This window comes from Sander vitreus, chromosome 9 (genome assembly GCF_031162955.1).
Source record: "Sander vitreus isolate 19-12246 chromosome 9, sanVit1, whole genome shotgun sequence".
Classification (NCBI taxonomy): domain Eukaryota; kingdom Metazoa; phylum Chordata; class Actinopteri; order Perciformes; family Percidae; genus Sander; species Sander vitreus.
The window spans coordinates 2,280,370-2,302,513 of record NC_135863.1 but is presented as its reverse complement, the minus strand read 5'-3'; the positions used below and the strand labels follow the sequence as shown (position 1 = coordinate 2,302,513).

At 41.7% G+C, this 22,144-nt stretch overlaps 1 protein-coding gene across 2 annotated transcripts in view; it reads left to right on the top strand.

The window, feature by feature from the left end:
* The window catches only part of LOC144523041 (1-phosphatidylinositol 4,5-bisphosphate phosphodiesterase gamma-1-like), a 54,654-nt gene extending 33,477 nt beyond the window's left edge, over window positions 1-21,177 (top strand). Inside the window, exons 14-32 of one of the 2 annotated variants that reach the window (XM_078258329.1) lie at window positions 616-735; window positions 811-918; window positions 1,453-1,637; window positions 2,801-3,001; window positions 3,091-3,210; window positions 3,796-3,979; window positions 5,757-5,834; window positions 6,804-6,907; window positions 7,922-8,018; window positions 8,500-8,566; window positions 9,434-9,600; window positions 9,996-10,092; window positions 10,199-10,423; window positions 11,541-11,686; window positions 11,822-11,936; window positions 12,025-12,186; window positions 12,414-12,502; window positions 15,525-15,709; window positions 19,004-21,177. In XM_078258329.1, coding sequence (XP_078114455.1) covers window positions 616-735; window positions 811-918; window positions 1,453-1,637; window positions 2,801-3,001; window positions 3,091-3,210; window positions 3,796-3,979; window positions 5,757-5,834; window positions 6,804-6,907; window positions 7,922-8,018; window positions 8,500-8,566; window positions 9,434-9,600; window positions 9,996-10,092; window positions 10,199-10,423; window positions 11,541-11,686; window positions 11,822-11,936; window positions 12,025-12,186; window positions 12,414-12,502; window positions 15,525-15,709; window positions 19,004-19,064 — 2,511 coding nt within the window. In that variant the 3' untranslated portion in view covers window positions 19,065-21,177. Of the gene's footprint in view, window positions 1-615; window positions 736-810; window positions 919-1,452; window positions 1,638-2,800; window positions 3,002-3,075; window positions 3,211-3,795; window positions 3,980-5,756; window positions 5,835-6,803; window positions 6,908-7,921; window positions 8,019-8,499; window positions 8,567-9,433; window positions 9,601-9,995; window positions 10,093-10,198; window positions 10,424-11,540; window positions 11,687-11,821; window positions 11,937-12,024; window positions 12,187-12,413; window positions 12,503-15,524; window positions 15,710-19,003 lie in introns of both variants that reach the window. The other variant, XM_078258328.1, reaches the window with a different exon arrangement.
* The last annotated feature ends 967 nt before the right edge of the window (window positions 21,178-22,144 follow it).

Here is a 22,144-nt window from a genome sequence, read left to right as displayed (position 1 = left end):
AGAAAGTGATTTTGAGAGGAGGTGCAGAGTCGGTGTAGGTTTCAGGTAGGGCTGGCGTCTCCAGGTCAGTTGGTCGACTGGTTGGTTGATTTGCTCTGGTACGACCAAATTCTCATTGGTCGGACAGTCGCTGGTTTAAATTTCACAAGGTTGCCTGTCAACCAAAGCATTTTGTCCCAGCTGAAAATGCCAGGCGCTCTTCTGAAAACACTCAGCTGGAAGAGCTAGAGCACTTTGGCGCTTATGGGTCGGCACCGTTAGGGTTAGAGTTAGAGTACTTGTTCTGAATGAAGGGAAGGCTGAAGCACGCAGATAGATAGGAAAGATCTATACAGTTCAGCAGTATTCATTTCTCCTACTCCGTTGTTGTTCAGCGCTTGTACATGACGGTTGGTCTTTGTGTTGTTATTTGTCCCACCCCTCCTCCACTGTGATTGGACGGCTGGGCACACTTTACTGGGTGAGCTAGAGGACGCCCCCTCGAGCATGATGTCTGACCTCCATAAAAACACGTTGCTCAGAAGTTGGTCAGAAGTTCCGACACGGGGCAAGCATGCAGTAAAACGCTACCACATTGAACAGTGTGTCTCGAAACGTTTCTTCACTCTGTCACAGCACAAGAAACTGGTGGAAGGCACGCTTTATGAAGAGGTGACTTCAGCCAGCTACTCTGAAAACGACATCAGCAACTCTCTGAAGAACGGCATCCTTTACCTGGAAGACCCCATCGACCACGTGCGTGAGTTCTTATACATCAGATATACAGTCCGTGTAGTGTGTGTGTTACTGACATGTGTTTCTGATTCACAGACGTGGACTCCACACTATTTTGTCCTGACCAGTAATAAGATTTACTACTCGGAGGAGACGTCTCACTACCAGACAGCTGAAGAAGAGGACGAGGAGGAAGGAAAAGAGGTGATTATGAATAAATGAGGACAAATAGCGTAGCACTTTCTCCAAAAGGCTATAACAGCTTTGGGGTTGCCCTGCCCGCTACAAGAAATCGTTCCTACCACATGCAATAAAACGTTTTATCACTTCAACGCTTAGTGTTAGATAAGACTCAAATACATCACAATACTGCACTATAGAGCAACTTGCACAAACATATCTTTACTTACATATTTATAAATACTATTTAATAGGGGTGAAAAAAAAAAAAGTAAAATAAAATGTATCGTACAATACAATGTACCTCGAAAGAATAAAATCGGGAAAAAGCCACTTGTATATACGTTTCTACATGCTTTCCTGTGTATATTTTTGGAATAGTTCTTATTGTATTCTATCCTATTTAATATTTCTTTTGTATGTGTGCTGTGTGTCTTATATTTGCTGCTGGAGCGCTGACGTTTCCCAATTTGGGATCAATAAAGTCAATCTAATCTGAAAAGAAAGTATTAGTCAGGTACAGACGATGCTCACTCCTTCTTTCCTGTTCTTGGTCAGGAGTGTAACAACAACGAGCAGCACTGTGCGGAGCGCTGGTTCCACGGGAAGCTGGGCGGAGGCCGCGACGGCCGACAAGTGGCGGAGAAGCTCCTGCAGGAGTACTGCGAGGGCGGGGCCAAAGACGGCACCTTCCTGGTCCGGGAGAGTGAGACGTTTGTCGGGGACTACACCCTCTCGTTCTGGTTGGTAACACTTAACGGGACGGCTCCTACACAAGTGATAACCCTCAGCTTTCAGTGGAGAAGAGAAAACCGATTTCAAATTTAGAATGTAAGCAGAGTTAAAGGGAATTTGTAAAGTTATTGGGGAGAGTTGGGAGAAAGTTTTTTTCAGCATTTGTTCAAATTTAGTTGTTAAGGAAATCTGAAGTGAACTGAACATGAAATAAATAGAAAAAAATAAGGATAACATGATAGATTGATAATTTGTCACAAAATCTGAATTGGAAAGATTTCCTTTTTTTATTTATTGCATTGGAAAGATTATTTAATTGTATTAGGAAGCCATTTAAAATAATAAACCAACCTGCAGCCCTTTGCTACATGTCTTCCCCCTCTCTCTTTCCCCTATCCTGTCGACAGCTGTCCTATCCATTACAGGCCAAAAAATAATCTTTAAAAATCAAATATTTGCCAAGATTGTAAATTTCAAAATAAAAAGGGATCAAATGCACCACAGGTCATCCAATACATCTGCTCCTTGTCTGGCAAATTATGTTAACAATGAATCAATAACTAAATATTATTAGGAATAAAAGTTTGATTTACATTCCCATTTCTGCAGCTTTCAGTCACATCTTGTGGCCCCTAAAGTCGAAGGATGAGGAAGGCCACAAGGTGTAACTGAAAGCTTCGGAAACAATAAGTGAGTTAGACATAATTTATTTGTAAAGCTGCTTTTTCATTTTGTATAGCAGTTTGGGTGACATTTTGGCAACTTATAGAAGTATTGAAAGTTTGAATTAGTGTCCAGCCTGCCAGATTATTATTTTTATAATATTACCATACTACCACCCAACACGAACATGTGATCTGTGTATCATTATGGGACTGCAATCATGACAATAAATGTTACATGTTTGGTGTGTGTGTGTGTGTGTGGGTGGGTGGGTGGGTGGTTTAGGGGGGGGGAAAGGTCTGTCAGATGTTTGTTGGGTGACCATACATTTTTTTTAATGTTCTTTATCTGTTGATTGTTGGGGCAGACCGATGCAAGAACAATTTCTGTGTGAACAGACAAAGTTGTATCTTATCTTATTATTATTATTATTATTATTATTATTATTATTATTATTATTATGACAGATTACTAGAAATCAACGTACTAACTCCTGCTCCTCTTCCAGGCGCTCTGGTCGAGTCCAGCACTGCAGGATCCATTCACGCCAGGAGTCCGGCTCCACGCGCTTCTACCTGACCGACAACCTGGTGTTCGACAGCCTCTACCGCCTCATCTGCCACTACCGAGACACGCCGCTGCGCTGCAACGAGTTTGAGATGAGGCTGGGCAGCCCCGTGCCTCAGCCCAACGCCCACGAGAGCCGAGAGTGAGTCTGGCTCTCGCTTTTGATTTGTGTCCAAGTAAAGGGGAAAACAGTTAATCCATGACTGAATAGAATAGCTTTGTGTTCTCCAGGTGGTTCCACTCCAGTCTGTCCCGTGTTCAGGCTGAACACATGCTGATGCGCGTCCCCCGAGATGGAGCTTTCTTGGTGCGAAAACGCAGCGAACACAACTCCTACGCCATCTCCTTCAGGTAGAAAAAACCAACGACAACATAAACTCATCGGTTTCATTTAAAGAGCCCCTATTATACTCCTTTTCAGTATCATATTTGTACTCGTGGGGTCTACTAGAACAGGTTTACAATACATTATCCTTTTCATATTGCCCATTGCTGCAGTGTCTCCACCTGAAACGCTCTCTCTGAACCAGTCTGCTCTGATTGGTCAGCTGGCGCACTCTGTTGTGATTGACCAACCAAATTCAAACAAGCCCCTGGGCGGGCTGTACTTGCCCAGGCAGCACCTATGGGCAGCACATATGAAAAACTGGGCTGGCTTTCTCAATCAGTGACATCACTAATTGAGGAATTTCAAACAGGAATCAAAAAAAAAAGGAGAAAAAAAGTGCTGTCTGTGGGAGAGAGAGCCTTATTTGGAGTTTTTTTTTTACTTTACACATCTATTGCATACACAAACATTCATATAACACACTAAATATATAGGGAAAATCCCCAAAAAGCATAATAGGTGCTCTTTAAAAAAACCCACCAAAAACTCCATTATGTCTTTTTGTTTTTGTGGCTAATTTTCTTCCTGTGCCCATCATGCGTCTGCAGGGCGGAGGGGAAGATCAAACACTGTCGTATCCAGCAGGAGGGCCGTCTCTTCATGTTGGGCAGCTCGGCGGAGTTTGAGAGTCTCGTCGATCTCGTCAGCTACTACGAGAAGCAACCTCTGTACCGCAAGATGAGGCTCCGCTACCCCATCAACGAGGACACTCTGGACCGCATGGGCACCACGGTGAGACACACACACACCCACACACACACACACATACACACACACACACACACACACACACACACACACACACACACACACACACAGAGCTCACCAATCACATGTTACAAGTTTACATTACTGCTGTCTGTAAGCAGCCAATGGTTTCCATTCATTTTTGTACGATATTAAAGTCTAACTTGACTTGAAATATGAGTTTAGGGCTGCAAATAATGATTACTTTCAGAAATGTTTTCATCCAATTAAAGGACAAATCTGGCGCAAAATGAAACTAGGGATTAATAACACGTGTACCAAATCGACGTTCTCTAGGATTTGTTTTGAAAAAATAAATCGCTATTTGTATACCATAACAAGGCTCAAAATAGCACCACACTTCCACGGTAGCATAATGAGGGTCCCTACATGTAAACTGAAGCATAGTGTACAGACAGTTTATTAAAAAGATAGATTATAAAGACAGTACCTTCGGGTATACAGGCAGGCGCCGTCTTGCGAAAACAGTCACGACCAGACAAACGCCGTGCAACCAGTAACCAGTAAGATAGCTCTAGCAGGGCGTTCGTGGTTCGACTGGTCATGGGGGGGGCCTCATGCGCGATCAAGGAAGGCTTGTATGTGGACGCACCGACAGTGTTGTTGTCATTTCTTAGAATTCCTCATGGGGGAGACAGAAACTACACACTATAGCTTTAAGCATCTAGTCCATAAAATAGTTAAAAAGAATTATCCCAATTTTCCAAAACTGAAAAACTAAATCCATGTTTTGACAGTCTGTTGGCCTATTATGACATATTTTATTTAGTGTTTTTTATTTGACCAGGGAATGTTTGAAGTCTTTGCTCGATAAAAGACATAATCAATTATTAAACTTGTTGATTCATTTTGTGGATTAATTATATCAATCAAATGTGATTTCCAGAATGGCATTATTGTAGCTTGACAATGCCGTGCAGCCTTTTCCAATCAATCTGCACCTTAAACCGCATTTCGATGCAAATAAAATCAGTACTCAGGCAAATATTATCATTTAATTGACAACCCCGCCTTTATCGCCAAAAAGGGGATATTATTCATGTGCAGTGGTACATAAAATGTAGCTTAACACTGAATGAGTATTGTTGCGGCTGTAGGTAGTCCAACAAAGTGCTGCCGCGAGGGACTAAACACAGAGAGATGCATCAACACACTGGGACGCGCTCCAGATTGTAGTGCAATGATTTATTCCTCCACACGTAAAATACAACTAGCACTGCAGTTACCAAATGTAAAGTTACTTTGGGAGTCAAAATAAGTGTTAGTGCAGCGGTCAACAGAAAGTGTTCCCAGCCTCACCCCCTCTCTGTCAAAGCCCAAATAAACCCAGGTGAAGCAAACACATGTTATCACTTCCGCTCAATCCGCGATGAAAACGCCCACCACCTACAATATAAGTGCACAATATAATAATCAATAAATAATATAAATGAGACCATAAACAACATACGATATGTGGCTCCAACAAGTATTCTTGTGTGTATTGTTACATGTATCGTTAGTCTTTTGTAGAACCAAACCTACTGTATGGAGGGTTGGTGGTATGCAACACTTGGGCCTTAGTATATTTGGGTACCCCTAAAATCTCATGTGGCCCCTCCATTTGAAATGGTCTAGAACCGCTACTGTTGAAGATCGCCGTTGTAAACACTTCCTCCATGTATTCAGAAACATTTCAACATCAAATCCGACAGCAGCATTACTCTCCAGGAGGAACCAATATTTCTTGTTTGTTTGTCAGGAGCTTGACTACGGGGCGCTGTATGAGGTCCGCACGCCTCACTTCTACGTGGAGGCCAATAAGATGCCCTCCGCTCGGGTAAGTGAGACTGTTTGCACTGCGGACCTTCAGTTCAATCTGTGTGTTGTTGTTGTTGTTGTTGTTGTTGTTGTTATTATTATTATTATTATTATTATTATTATTATTATTATTATTATTCAATCATCATATCATTTAGGAAATGATTAGCAGATTTGAATACCTGTAAAGCTCCTATGGATATACTTTTCTTGATAATCATCAGCAGCAAAAGAGGTACACAACCCATTGCAGTACAAGTACAAGTTAGTTCATATTTGCATTCAACTTTGTAATGTAAAAACAGAAATATTGGAGGTGCAGTGTAATCATTTAAAGTGTAGATAGTAAAATGACTGATACTGGAGGAGTTTAGTGTCTCCAGTGTGGGTGATTTCCGGGGGGGAGGATCAATAAGGAAAGAAACATTTGAGGAAAGAGATGTTTTTGAGTGTGGAAATGGAAACAATATTTAGGATTGAAGTCTTTTTGACTTTGGCACCCCTTAGTGGTCCTATCTAAATGTTCACTGTGGCAGACCGACTCATGGTGTGTCCCTAGTAGGGCTGCACGATATACAGTTTTTTTAATCGTCATCGCAATATCAACTGGCGCAATAAACGCATCGCGAAAGACGCTCCGAGATTTTTTTTGTGTTAGTTGAAAGAAAATATCCGTAGAAAACTGCATTTTTAAAATGTACCCGTCGTTGTTTTTTTAGCGCTGCCTTTTACATTCAATTCAATGTTCAATCTGTTCAATAAAAGAATGTTGGAGATGATTTCCTTTTTATTTGTTTTAAATTCAACGAGCAATTCGTTGGACTTCAGCAGACTACTCAAAGCTGCAGAAATGCAGAACAGAGAACACTTTAATTTCTGTTTATTTATCACAAGTTATCCCATTATCGCAATATTCAACAACGTTACCGCATATCGCATATTTTCCTCATATCGTACAGCCCTAATCCCTCGCTGCTGTGTGTTTCAGTGTACGGTCAAAGCTCTGTACGACTATCGAGCTCAGAGGGAAGACGAGCTCTGTTTCCCCAAACAGGCGCTCATCCTCAACGTGGATAAGCAGGAGGGCGGCTGGTGAGTGAATCTCAGTGGGACTTCCTGTGCGTCTGATAACATCTATAAAGCTCAACAGGGTCGTTCCGGAAGTAAATATCCCGTTCATTTTCTCCATAAGGATTTTGATTATTATCTGTCTAAACCAGGGTTTCTGCGGGGTCTTAATAAGTCTAACATTTAAAAATTTAAATTTTAGGCCTTAAAAAGTCTTGTGTTCTAGTTCTTAAATCATTTGGAACAGGTCTTACATTGTCCTACGTCCATGCAACGCTACCTCTAATGCTCATTGAAATACTTGTGGTATTGTAGTTCTTTCTTTCGCTATAGTCCAAATATAATTTGCTGTATATGAACATAATATTATTACTCTGTGTCGCTTTTAATTCAATTTGAATACATTTATTTACTTTGCAAGTACTTTCGTGATTCTACATTTTGTTGTATTTTAATGTCGTGATATAGGTCGTAAATTTCATTCATAAAGGTCTTGAAAAGGGTTTAAAAAGTCTTGTGGTAGTCTTAAATTTGAGAAACCCTGGTCTGTACCATCCGAGGTAGACTGACCACGAGCTCCGAGGTTGTAAAACGAAGGTTTCTGCTCCTGTAGAAGCTAAACTTCCGTATGAAATCAACCTGGTTTTAAGAAAAACACATTTTATTCGCAATCTTTTGGAGAAGTACAACTAGGGATATAACTGTATGAAAATGTAACCTCACGGTAGAGCTGGGCAATGTATCGATACATTGCCCAGCTCTACCGTGAGGTTACATTTTCATACCTTTGCCTTTTTTTGCTGTCTTCTAAGTTATATTTTGTGCCGAATCAATTGTTTTATGGTCAAGATTCATCTAGGAGCTGGTTGGCTTGGTTCCAGGCTTTAAACTCTTTGTATCAGCATTTAATGAAATGTCAATAGAGAAGTTGGACGACAAAAAAAAAACAACGCTTCCGGAACCAGAGCTGTTAAAAAAGTGCACGGTCACTGTTGAGCTCTACAGCAGCTCGTCATGGACCTGTGTGTTTGTCTTTAGGTGGCGAGGTGACTACGGAGGGAAGAAACAGCTGTGGTTTCCTGCAAACTATGTGGACGAGGTTCCCAGTTCTCCCACCAGAGAGCTGGACGAAGTGGTGAGTTTGCATTCTTACATGGAGCTTTAACAATGTCAAATGTTGTTGTGTCTGTTCTTAATATCTTGATAAAGTAAGACGTAAATGGGAGTAGTATTTTTGTATTGTTTAGTCTGTTTGATTTTTCCTGTCTGTAAACTGTGACGTAGATGTGGTAAACACTGGTGGTAGGACCCGATGAGCCTATAGGGCTTCTACCTATCCCTTCTCGAACGGGTCAATACATTTTGTTTCGTTTTTTTTGTTATATTTTTAATTAGTTTGTTTACATATTGTATGTATGTATATATATATGTGTGTGTGTGTGTGTATATGTGTGTGTGTATGTATGTATGTATGTATATATATATATATATATATATATATATATATATATATATACATATTTCTTTCTTTTAATTGTTCAAAAGATTTCATTCATTCAAATGATCAACTTCCAATCATAATCAATCTTTTATTTTGTATTGTTGTGTCGTCTCAGTCTACAGAGAACAGTCCTCTTGGAACATTCCTCAAGGGCTTCATTGATGTACCCACCTGCCATGTTGGTGAGTCCCGTAAACAAACATGTTTGTGAGGCAAACAGAGGTATACTCAGTCAAATGATGTTTGTTTGTTTTTTTAAGTGTGACTTGCCAATTTCAATTATGCAATTTAACCCAGAAAACCCTACCAAAAACTACACCTCATGTAGAAACAAATTCTCCTTCAAATTTTCTTGCAATAGTCGGTTACACTTTACTTGAAGGTATCTACATAAGAGTGACATGACACTGTCATGAACGTGTCATAAACATTATAAACAAGTCATAAACGTTTGACATAACGCTTCTTTTAGTAAGTGTCATTCGGTTTTTGTCATGACAAGTTATGGTTAGAGTTAGGGTTAAAGTTAGGGTTCATGTGTCATGACAGTGTCATGTGTTCATGAGTGTCATGTCACTCTTATGTAGATACCTTCAGGTAAAGTGTTACCAATTGTCTTACTATCTAGCAAAATACACAATATTTTCACTTTAAATTGTCTACATATTCTTTCACATTTAGCCACCACCAGTCACTGCAGTTTCCCATGTAATTGATCCGTTCCTAAACTAACCAACCAACATCTTGAACACATAAACATACATGCTGATACATTTCACGCTCAAGAGACTATTGGCATTTACATTTTTTTTTCCTCCCACTAATTGATTGCAGTTATACAAAAGATTACAAATTCCACTACTTGGGCCACATATTTTTTTCAAATCTGTTAATTGAAAATTCAAAGTTAACCCGGATTCATACGTTTTGATTTTCCTGTTTTGTAATAGCTCTATTAGCAGATGAAAACAGTGATTTATTACCTATTAGCCCTCATAGCAAACACACAAAACTGATCACACTTCATCTCTTCCTCCATCTTTCTTCAGTGGTGCATAAGGACGGGAAGAATTCTCGTCCCTATGTGTTCACCATCCACTCTCAGCAGCTGTCGTCTCACCCGGTCCAGACTCTGGACGTTGCAGCCGACAGCCTGGAGGACTTAACCAGCTGGGTCGCCAAGATCAGAGAGGCCGCACAGAACGCCGATGCACGGGTCAGTATGACCAAAGCGACGCAAACTAAATCTTGGGGAATGGACAATCTGACTTTTTAAACTTCAATTTTCAAAAAAATGTTGGGGCATTTTTAGGCCTTTATTGACAGGACAGCTGAAGACATGAAAGGGGAGAGAGGGGGGGAATGACATGCAGCAAAGGGCCGCAGGTCGGAGTCGAACTCGAGGAGTAAACCTCTATATATGGGCGCCCGCTCTACCGACTGAGCTATCCGGGCGCCCAATTTATAAAATTTTAAGACATAATGTGAAGACTAATTATTTGAAACAGAATGTTGTGGCCGCATTGCTGCTGTCTCGAAAGTAACCAATATTTGAAAGGGATTTTTTTGTATTGGCTGAACAGTATGGTTGGCTTATCTCCATGGTAACAGATGCAGGAGGAGAAGCAAATGGAGAGGAGGAAGAAGATCGCGGTGGAGCTGTCTGAGCTTGTGGTCTACTGCAGACCTGTCCCCTTCAACGAGGACAGTAAGGATCTAACTGCTCTTTTTGTCTCTTGCTTCATTTTTTATTTATTCTCTTTAAGTTTCTGTGATAATTCTTTTTCTTTTTTTTAATTTGTTGCTGCTTCCAGAGATCGGGACAGAGAGGGCGTGTTACCGGGACATGTCCTCCTTCCCAGAGACAAAGGCCGAGAAGTTTGCAACACGCAGCAGAGGGAAACGCTTCCTGCAGTACAACCGCCGTCAGCTTTCCAGAGTCTATCCCCGGGGACAGAGGCTGGACTCGTCCAACTACGACCCGCTGCCTATGTGGCTCTGTGGCTCCCAGCTAGTCGCACTCAATTTCCAGACCCCAGGTCAGTGTGCAGATGCACAAGTATTTACACAAAGTCAAAGCAAACAAGAGAAGTACCCAGAGAATTTACAAGAGACATTTCTCTACACATTGAGTCTTTTCACAAAGATAAAGAGCGTAGAGGCTTTCACAGAGAGACACACAGATAAGTTGATTCAGCAGTGACTTTATTTTCCTTATTTCCAAATTCAAATAGCTGAAATAAATAAATAAAACAGAGGTTTTTTTGGTAACCACATTGATCAAGAAATGTGGCATCACTTGCATTAAATCAGCTTCTTTGTGCAGGTTGTAATATTAGATTTTGTATTTAGTAGTGTTACAGTTGCAGCAAAAAGTACTATAGTAGCTCCAACTTATTGTCAAACTGACTTTTTCTACTTGTAACTAAAGATTTAATTACAGTTAGATTAAAATGTCTATCTGCTGATTAGCAACTAATCATCACATTTTGCCTCTAGTTTCAAATGCCTGCAATAAAGTGGCCACCAAGGGAAGAGATAACTATTTCCTGGTTCTAAACCTAACAACTCTTTACTAGGTATAAATAAGTACCTGAATGCATCATTAGGTTTTGTCTTTAGTGTTGTTGGACTCTCTTTTGAGGAGGAGAACCAGGTTCAGCCTTCGGGTCCTCTGATGGACACATCAACAGGCTTTTAACCCTTATGTTGTCTTGCCGTCTACTATGCAACTTTTTGTTTTTTTCTGGGTCAATATTTTAAATTCACACATTTTTTATAACGTTTTAGGACGTTTTTTTTTGACACTGTCACTTTTTCCAATGTTTTTGTCATGTTTATCGCCGCTTTTTTTTTTTTTGGACAATTCGTATTTTTCCCAACATTTTTGTCACTTTTTTCAACATTTTATCACTTTCTTTTTTCATAAATTTAATTAAACACGCAAATTCAATGAAAGTAGTGCACTGATCATTTATTCCACTTGTGAAGAGCGTTGTAGGGAACCATCCACGTTAATATTCTTTTTGACAATTTGGTTGAAAGAAACCCAAATTTCTGATATAGAAACTTTTTGAAAATGGGTCAAATTCGACCAGAGGAAGGGTTAACACTGAGGATGTCAGCTGTAAGACACAAAACTGGGTGTGTGTGCAGATAAACCCATGCAGCTGAACCAGGCCTTGTTCATGCTCGGAGGCGCCAGCGGCTTCGTTCCCCACCCTGATGTCATGAGGGACGACGCCTTTGACCCTTTCGACAAGGACACCTTACACGTGGAGCCAATCACCATCCAGTTACAGGTCCGATCGATCACAGGCAGAACAAACACTACATACAAGTATTGAACTTGTAGCGAGATTAATTTAGTCTTGTCACACCTAAACATTTCCAGTGTAGTACCTGCTTTTAACATTCATCTGCTGTTCCTGGATCAGGTGTTGGGGGCCCGTCATCTGCCTAAAAATGGACGCAGCATCGTCTGTCCCTTTGTGGAGGTGGAGATCTACGGAGCGGATTACGACAGCTGCAAGTGCAAGACAGATGTCGTAGGTAAGACAGCTGCCGCCTCGTTGCCTTAATTGATTTGATTCCCGTTCATGCTGTAATATATGCATTTATTTATTTTTTTACCTCCCAGCTGATAACGGTCTGAATCCTGTGTGGGTGCAGAAGCAGTTTGTGTTTGACATCCACAACCCCACCTTCACCTTCCTGCGCTTCACGGTCTACGAGGAGGACATGTTCAGTGATCCGAACTTCCTGGCACAGGCCACCTACCCTGTCCGCCTGCTACGAACAGGTGAATGCAGAATAACTCATACTTCAAGCAAATCCTTTTTAAATAGTTTTAAACGATTCTGCAAAACCCCTGTTTTAATGGCATGGTTGAGTATTTAAAAGAAGCCCACCGTAATTAAAGGTCTGAGGGAGAGTTAAGAGTTGTAAATTCTTTTTGCAGATGTGACAAAAAAGAATTAAATATAGACAAGTATTTTGCAATGTGTTGCTTTATCCATGTGTTGTCAGGCTACAGGAGCATCCCTCTGAAGAACAGCTACAGTGAAGAGCTGGAATTGGCATCACTTCTGGTCCATATAGAGATCGTCAATGCAAAGGTAAACCATTAGTTCCTGCGGAGGGGAGGGGGAGGGAGAAGTAGAGGTAAAGAGAGGGAGAGAAGTAGACAGGGAAGATGTGGGGAAAGGGGTTAAGTTAGAGAGAGGGGGGAGAAGTTTGGAGTTAGAGAGAAGTAAAGGTAAGGAGAGGGAGTACAGTTGGGGAGAGAAGGGGTACAGAGAAGTAGACAGGGATGAAAGAGGTAGGGGAGGGGACAGTAAGTAAAGGTGGGGAGAGGGTTAGAGTTAAAAAGAGGTAGTCTAAGTGGAGGAGTTAGAAGTAATGGAAGGGGGAGTTAGAGAGCACCCGCGGTGCTACCATTGGGCCCAAGTCCTCCCGTAGGCAACAGTTAGGCTAACGTTTAGCCGCTTTCCGACCAAGTAGTTACAGGAACGTAGTTCTAGGAAAAGTCCACTTCTAAACAGATCTACTAACTACTCTCCCCCCAAAACCATTTTTTCCAATTGCATTCGCACTGGCCAAGTGGCCATAGGGACAGGTAGGAGGGGTAAGGGAGTGATGCAAGCACGGCAACGGTCTTTATAGCGTTAAAATCAGAAAACAAATACACCAAAAAAGTATGAACTAAATCTAATGTATATAGCATATTTGTCATAATTTAAACAAGTCTCCCGAAGAGAAACGTATCTCTCTCTCTCTCCCCCGCCTTTATCTGGGGGGGGTGTGTGTGTGTGTGTGTGTGTGTGTGTGTGTGTGAGAGAGAGACGGCCAGCCGCAGGACACGCTTGTGGAGTTTAACTCCGAAAAGACAGTTAACCACAGGTTCCCGTTACTCTTATGATGGACATGTGTTGTGATATTTAAACAAACGAACCGTCAACGGTGAAATAAAAGCCTCTTATTAACGAGAGCGGTCTGAGAGACCTCCAGCTCACAGCGGGGTCTCTGAGCATGACTGGCCGAGCGACGAGCTAGAGGCCGGGGCAGGAGCCTGCTGGCTGTCGCCTCACTTCATGGAGCTCCGAAAACTTTGAAGCAAATTGTCAATTTGGCATCAATTTTCGCAAGATATTCGAAATCTAAACGTTGTCAGAAGTGAAATTAGTGATGAATAAGATGGCGAAAATTGTCCCGTTGTTGGTCTGTCTGTACCGGAAACATGACCCTTGTTCACATAGGTTCATATGCTGAAAAGGGAAAAGACCCTGCTCTGAAGTAGGAGCTGAAAGAGTTACAGGAACTGCGGCCAGAGGGACTTAAAAATCGGTCCAGTCGGAACACGAGAAAAAAAGGGTTCTAGGAATTTTATGTTCTAGGAACTGCAAAAATCCCTCCGGTCGGAAAGTGCCTGTTAACGTTAGTGTCTGGCTGTAATAATTCCGTTTTGTGTGTATTGAACGTCGGCTTACTGCCAAGGTGTATGTCTTTGTCCGCTTCAGCACTGAGCTGAGGACAGCGACACAAGAGCCACACAGGTAGGCTACTGAGTCGCTGTCCTCAGTGCCGAAGAAAAGCGCTGAAATGGAGATGAATGTGTGAATATGGAGAGGCAGAGAGAAGGGGAGGGAGTAGGAAGAGACTTAGAGGTAAAGAGTGGTAGAGAGAGAAGGAGGGGGGAGGTAGAGAGAAGGGGAGAGAGGGAGAAGTAAAGTTAAGCAGCGATATAAAGGGGGGAGTTAAGGAGAGTTAGTGGGGAGGGGGAGAGTTAGAGAGAAGGAGAAGTGGAGAGGGGCTAAGCTAGGGAGAGAGAGAAGGAAAAGAAGAGTGAGGGAGTTAGGGAGAGAGAGGGAGAAATAAAGAGAGGGTTAAAGTTGGGGGAGAGAGGTAGAGAGAAGGAAAATTTGCAAACACGACCGGCTTGCATTATCCTGCTTACTGCACAGCTACTCCTACAGCAGTTAGCCGCTGAGGACGCCTGCGTCCCAGTCGGGACGGTTAACTTCACCGCTGATGAGCACGGCTGTCCGGTGGAAGCCTGGTTGCCCTGGTGAGTGAGCTAACTAATGCTCTGTTGCTATTAGCAATGTTGGCGATTGCCGTTTTCTCCAGCCTCTCCCTTCTTATGAGCACACATATTGATTTAGAAAAAGTCCGCCAGAGTCTTTGATCAGTATCAATAATAATCAATATTTGTGCTTATACCCTACTAAGTGAGAAACAGGCTAACAGCGCTAATAGCAACAGTTCAAACAGAGCAATTGTTAGCTCACTGGGGCGACCTGGCTTCCGCTGGAAAGCGGTGCTCCCCAGTGGTAAAGTTAACCGGGATGCAGGCGTCATCAGTGGTAGGGCTGCACAATATATCATTTATTTTTAATCGTCATCACGATATCAACTGGCGCAATAACCAGGAGGGCTGCAACATATCACAAAAGAAACCGTTATTTGAAAGAAAATTGCACTTTAAATGTAACTGTCATTCTTTTTAGTGGTGCCTATTATATTCAACAAGCAATTAGTTGAATTTTAAATTTCTGTATTTTTCTTTTACACATTTTCAGCGCTTATTTCTACGTACCATATTTTCTGATATTTTTCTTTTTTTTTTAAATGGGTCAATGTGACCCGAAGTCAACACAAGGGTTAAAGCAACACCAAAGATTCTTTTATACCTTAAAATAATCGTTTCAGTGGTTCATCAACTCGTAACAGGGTGAACGGCACTTTAGCAGTCACTTGCGGCCCTCTACCTGCTATAACCACACTACGCAAGTTTGCCAGATCGGGTAGGGGATCTGTAGTTCGAATGACATCGGTAATGGACAATTCCACTTCCAACCTGTAGGGGGACCGAAGAGGAAAAGCAGCAGAAATGCAGTACACTTTAATATCTGTTTAATTATCGCAAATTACATTGTTATTACCGCGATATTCAGCAACGTTATCACATGGTTAACCTCTGCATGAGTAGCCGTGTCATAAGCTGTGTAATTAGCAGGATAATGTAGAGCGAGCCGGTCATTATTGCAAATCAGAACCCCTTCGTGTCCGGCTCGCTGTACATTATCCCTTACATAATAACTTCCACTTGCTGTTCTCCGTTCCTCACTGTGGCTCCAGGAGGAAGACGATGAGAACCTGTACATGTCCATCCAGCGGCTGCGGGATCGAACCAGCGAGCTGTCCAACCAGGTTTCCCTCCTGGAGAGGTCGGGCTCGGGGGATCTCAGCTACCAGCAGAGTCTGGAGGAGCTCCGAGCGGCTCAGGACCAGCTCAGCGAGCTGGTGGAGGCTCGAAACCGCAGGTGACCGATCACACAACCCACTCTGGGGAAAAACATGTAGAGAAGAAGCATGTATTAACTGATTTGTGCAGAGAGCCTTTATATTCCATGCAGGGTTCAAATTATGATTTCATCTTTGTGGGGGTCTCCTTTAAGTACTCTATTAGCAGCAAATTTTGAGCATTAAACACTTCATTTCCTGCATTCTGGTGAATTTGTATGCACCTATTTCTACCTTTTTCTGAATCAATGTATGCTGGAAATATCTTTATGTAAAGGGAAACAGATTACAATCCAAATATAAAAATATAATGGAATATATTGCAGTAAGGCTCAGGCATTCTGTATTGCTTTCATTTATTTATTCTCCTGTAGATCAACATTTCTTATTATAGCTGAGTCAGCACACATGTAGCCTAGTCATCATTTACTCCTCCCTCCTCTTTTGCGTCTTTTGTTGGGGAAGTAACCTCCTTAAATGTGCATATGACAATTATTCACCTCATCAGTTCATTTTAATGGATTAATAAAGCCCTGGACTGTAATAATTGTGTTTGAGCAAGATTTCTGCTCATGTTCAAAACTTTGTGCACATTCAAAATATATCCCATCTGTGCTCTCTGAGATTTGGAGGAGTCATGATATTTTGAGAAAAATAAAGTGATAATAGGCTCTTACAAGAATAAAGTCACTATATTTCAGAAAATAATCTACCTGCACCATAGTCTGCTGTGCATTACGTGATTGCTCTGCTGATACGGTAGATCTCAGACCTTCTGACAGACTCAGAGCTCCGTTTGAGACTCTGGTCTCTGAATGAGACAAAGTTTAGGGAAGTGGCTGTACGCTGCTCTACATCGGAGGTGGAAAACCAAAACTACGGCAGAATTACGGGGAGCACAAACGTGACCCATCTGCCGCAGCAGAGCGCGTCCTTTATAAACCTGAAGCTGTACAGACCACGGACGGAAGGCGCGCTGCTCATCTCTATTGTTACAGCGACGCTAAGCGACGCACAGGTCTGCTTCAGAGCTCCATGTGTTTGGGAAAAGTGCTTTATTTGTGATTTAACTAATGGTGCTGATGATTTTTAGAGACCCCCACAGGTATATGATTTTACTGCTTTCATGGGAGCTCATCCTCTCTCTATGGGAGCTCAGCTCCTACTGGCTCCCACGTAATTCAAACCCTGATTCCATGTTTAATGTATTATATTGTTTAATACTATATGAAAATAATGTCCATTTCGCAAATGTATCTGTCTCTGCAGTCATCTCAACCACCGAATCCAGCAACAGGAAATAACACTCGCAGGCTCTTTTTTTTCTGTGCCGACATGTTTCGCGGTGTTGGTGAATTCTTACAAAAACAAACCCCACTAAATGTTGGGTTAAAATGCGTTGTAACTTGCGTTATTGAGATTGTAACGGATGTAATATTACCGACATTTTATTAGTAATGCGTTATAATACTGTGTTACAGCAAGAAGGAATACCAGTGTTTCCTCTAGAATTTTTTTCAGGGGTGGGGGGTGAATTGGACGTCAGTGTATGGGCTTATCTGCTAATGTTAGCTGCCGACCGTTACCTTGAAACCATCCAGCAAATAGACGGTACCGTAGGGTGATTTAACGTCACCGCTCATTTTACACACAGTTTAACAGCAAAACTAAACGCTGAGTGAACATTACTAGCTACATTTTTCTGTAGCGGTCATATTTCACGGGCGTGAGTGTGGATTTCATGTCGCGGCTTTCGTCGCTGTTTATCACTTATTGAGTGAAGTAGTACTCGCCCTGTTGTTTATTTGGTTGCCAAGACTTCGCGAGTGATGACGTCCTGTCACTGTTCCAGTTGCTCTGCTCACCCTAGGGGGAGAGAGAGCGGATGACAGTTGCTTGAGTTCAGTGGAGCAGACGGCTTTACGACTTTATCACTTTTCATAAACAGCTGAAGGAGCGGTGGTGCGCGGTGTACATAGCGGAAACCCTGTTGTGAGTCTGCCCTATTTCTGATACCGTGGCACTGGAAATGTTACCGTGGTGGACCGCCACTATGCTATTAACGTAGAGGAAACACTGAATACATTACTGTAATTGCGTTACTTTTGTAACGCGTTACTCCCATCACTGGTTGGGACAGACTCCTTGTTTCTTTAGGCTAACTTTATTAGCTTTAGCCTGGCTGGTAACGTTAGCAACTTTCTGGCAACTGTGGTGAAAAGAGGCCGGGAGACATTCAATAATCGGGTGATTTATTTTGTCTTTGCAGCGAACATTACCACTGACTACTGTAGCTTCACTACCCATCGAAAAGCATGTGCATCATTGTGTCTACGGCAGCTGCCTCTGGCAGTACTTTTTTCTCACTTCCCATAACGCACCCAGTCGGACTAACGTCATGTCACATACACACGTTGCCCACATGGCTACCTGTCTTTAAGGGGAAGGGTCGGCCGGTAACAATCATGTAAAAGGACAACGGTGAAAGTTTACTTTTCTATCAAGCTACAAAAAAGTTGTAGCGTTAACATTGCACGTTAGAGCTTAGATCGGGCCCAAAAAATCAAGCCCGACCCTACCCGAGCCCTTGCACGCTGCGTCCGAGCCCGGCCCGACAAATTAACTGTAATTATGATCCCGAGCCCGATTTAAACTGGACGATTTTTTAATACATGGGCCGTTATAACTGACGTTCTCAACTACAATTCTGAGTTCTTTGAACTACAGAAATATGTTTAATGCAACAAGGATGAAGCATGTAAACTGTGCCGTTTGTTTATTCAGAATGGAATGGATCGCAAATAAATCCGAATGAAGAAACGTAAAAAAAAAAAAAATAAAATAAAAACCTCGACCCTAGCTCCCTCAGCCGAATAGTGAGGGGAACAGATCAAGGCAGCAACATAAAGCCCTGGAACCATATAGGAGACTTTCTTGTATCGATCACCTACACATACTGTCCTTCGGCACGGTCTGCATGCTGACGCACTGGCCGACAACAGTGCTGCAGAGGGGGGGAGACACGATGTAGCCCAGTTTACCTCACACTCAAGTCAGTGCAGGACATACAACCAGAGCTACGGGAGAAGCAGAGCTTTCGCTCCACCGAATAAGGCTAATAAAGTAATGATTAAAAAAAACACAAATGCTTGATCAAGGGCCCGGCCCGAGGATAGCGGCCGAAAATATCGGCCCGGCCCATGGGTCGGGTGAAACTAAATATCGTGCAGCTCTAGAGCAAGACGCACATACAACAGAACCATTCACAAACTAATTGTTACATATATTTATGTATTTATTTTCTGCTTTTCCAGGCTGATGGAGAAGAAGAGGCGGGAGAAGCTAAGGCAGCAGGTGGCAGCAAAGCGCAGCTAACCCTCCGACACAAACCGTGCCGACACACACTGCCACCAGAGCTGTGCAGCGACAGCCTGGGAAGACCACAGGCTGTCTACAGCAGCGACATGCAATCCGTTTATAACTGGAAATAAAAACATGTTCTTTCACAAAATAATGTGAGACTTTATAGCACCATGCTGGACTAACAGCAGAACAAAAAAAGACTAAAAATAAGACCTCACTAAGCTATAAAAACAATCATGGACTTGTAGCTGAAAGACATTAAGAGCTAACTGGAGATGGGTTTCTTCTGATGTTTTCATGAAAACAATACAGACAGAAGAATTGAATTTCTTGACTAGGGCTAAAATAATGACTTATTTAATCCATTAGTCGATCTGGTCATTTTTCAAGCAAAATACCAAACAGGCCGAGATAATCATAAATAGATGATTTTGTGGTTTTGGACTGTTGATCAGAAAGAACAAGCTATTTGAAGACGCCACCTTGATCTTTAGGAAATATTGATGGGCATTTTTCACTACTTTCCCACATTAATGAATAATGAAGATGATCGTTAGTTGCCGTTCTAATAGTGATGGGTAGGTCTGGTAGTCTTAGACACTTAATGTAATGTCAGCCATTTATCATATATGTGCAGCTGGCCAACTGCCACTACAACAAAAAGTCAAAAATAAAGATTTAAAAGCATCACTCATCAATTTTTACAACAAAATATGAATACAGCAAAATAATGATTAAAAGAAAAAGATCCATCTGTTTGATGATTAGGCCTGACTGCTTCTTGACACCTTTAGAAACTGGAAGGTTTCAGTGTAGATGTATATATAACGCGCCACAAAACTGAACTAAAATCAACAGATGCTTTTGGAAATTAAGTTTGAAGCTCATCAAGTTTGCTCTTACTGTGTTTTGGTCTTTAGAAAAAAAAAAAAAAAAGGATATAAAAGGGAGAAGAAAACTCAGGTTACATGAAGGGATAGAAATAAAAAAATTTATGAAGATGGAAAAAGGGAGCAGTGTAGCAAAAAAAGTTAATGTGTATGTGCCTTTGATGTATTGCGCTTTGTAGAGTATAATTACTCTAGTGTTTAACAAAGAAAAAGAAAACTTTCTCTACAACTGGAATAGTAAAACTACTAACAAACTGGAGGAGGAATCCATTCGTTTGGCTCGGACCACTACTCATAAAATGAGTTTAAAGGGATTTTAAGACTGGAGTCTGTTCCTTCTAATCAAGGCCAAGTGTTTGTTTTTTTTGGGGGGGGTGTTCACATGAACTCTGTCCCCAGGTGGCGAGGGGCTTCTGACACAGAAGTTCCAGTTCTACCCGGGAGACCACAAACTGGACAAAACAAATCCTCACCAAACCACACCGAGAAGATCTTCTAAAACTTCTTCAAAAAAGGGCTCTAAATATAGCTGTACTGCCTGCTGAGAGGCACGAGAACAGCGAGCGGGCGAGAGAGGAAGACCACAATCCTCACAGTGCCCCTGGATGTCACCTGCACGGGGGCTCAGTTGGGTTCGTAACAGTCGGACACACACACGACAAACAAGGGCTATCACAGAAAACTAGCAAATCTTTTACTTCTTGCCTCACATCTCTCTGCTCTAATAAACAGATGTGGCTCAACTGGTCCTGGATTTGCCAAAAAAAAACCTGCTTCAATCCGACCCACTGCATGGCTTCATATCTAGTAACGCCCCCTCCCACCCTCCCCCTATTTTGCTACTTCACCTTTCGATCATCCCCCTATCTAATTTCTCATTGTATATAACTTATTTATCATCCGTAGATCCTGTCTTAGTAGATAAAAGAACATACTAGGAGAATGATAATGGACTTCAGCTAGAAGATACTGTAACTTCATGTAGAAATTATTAATATTGTGTCCCTTTAAATGTCCCCATAGACACGAACCTCTCCCTTTAGCCCTACGCTGCAGTTGCACTGGGTGGGGAGGACTTCTATGCAAAAGGTCTTCTTCTTGGTCTTTAGCTATTGTGTATGAGGCGATTTGACTCAAGTTATGTTTTCTCTCTGTATCTATGCCAACTGTCCAGTATTATTACTCTGCATTACAAATCATGTGCAAGTTAAAATTTAATAAAATTCTTTTGTGTACTCATGTCTTTTTGAAACATATGTGTTTTGGTCTTCAGTTTAAAAAAAAAAAAAAAACATAAAAAGGGAGAAGAAAACTCAGGTTACAAGAACGGATAGAATAAAAAAAAAAGCTAGTATTGGGCACACGTAGCAAAAAAGTTAATATGTATGTGCCTTTGATGTATTGCGCGTTGTCAAGTGTTTAACAAAAATAAAAGAAAACTTTCTCTACAACTGGAATAGCTCTTTAAGGGAACACTAACAAACTGGAGAAGGAATCCATTCGTTTGGCTCGGACCACTACTCATAAAATGAGTTTAAAGGGATTTTAAGACTGGAGTCTGTTCCTTCTAATCAAGACCAAGTGTTTGTTTGTTTTTTTTGGGGGGTGTTCACATGAACTCTGTCCCCAGGTGGCGAGGGGCTTCTGACACAGAAGTTCCAGTTCTACCTGGGAGACCACAAACTGGACAAAACAAATCCTCACCAAACCACAGAGACGATCTTTTGAAACGTCTTCAAAAAGGTCTCTAAATATATCTGCACTACCTGCTGAGAGAGGAAGACCACAAAACTTTTGTGTATTTGTCTTTTTGAAACGTGATGCAAAACCAGCAGCAAGCAATGACCTCAGCGAGTAGGAAATTACACATTGACGAGGGCCATTACTTTTACAGACAGATTAACTGTACTTTTGCAGATTTGATGTCTGAAAAGTGGGTCAAAAGTCAGGAGACCTCAGCCTAGGGCTGCACAATTAATTGCAATTTTATCTAAATCGCAATATGGACTATGTGTCAAACCCATCTGAACGAAGTCTTGTGGTGCTGCAGAGACGTCCCAGCCTACAAATTGTGTCCTACAGACTAAATCCTTGCATTAATCACACAATAATCATGTTTATTTTAAATATGTTTCAATGAAAATGAGAATAATGATATAAAAATGATTGTTCCCTCCCATATCATCCAATATTAATCAAAGT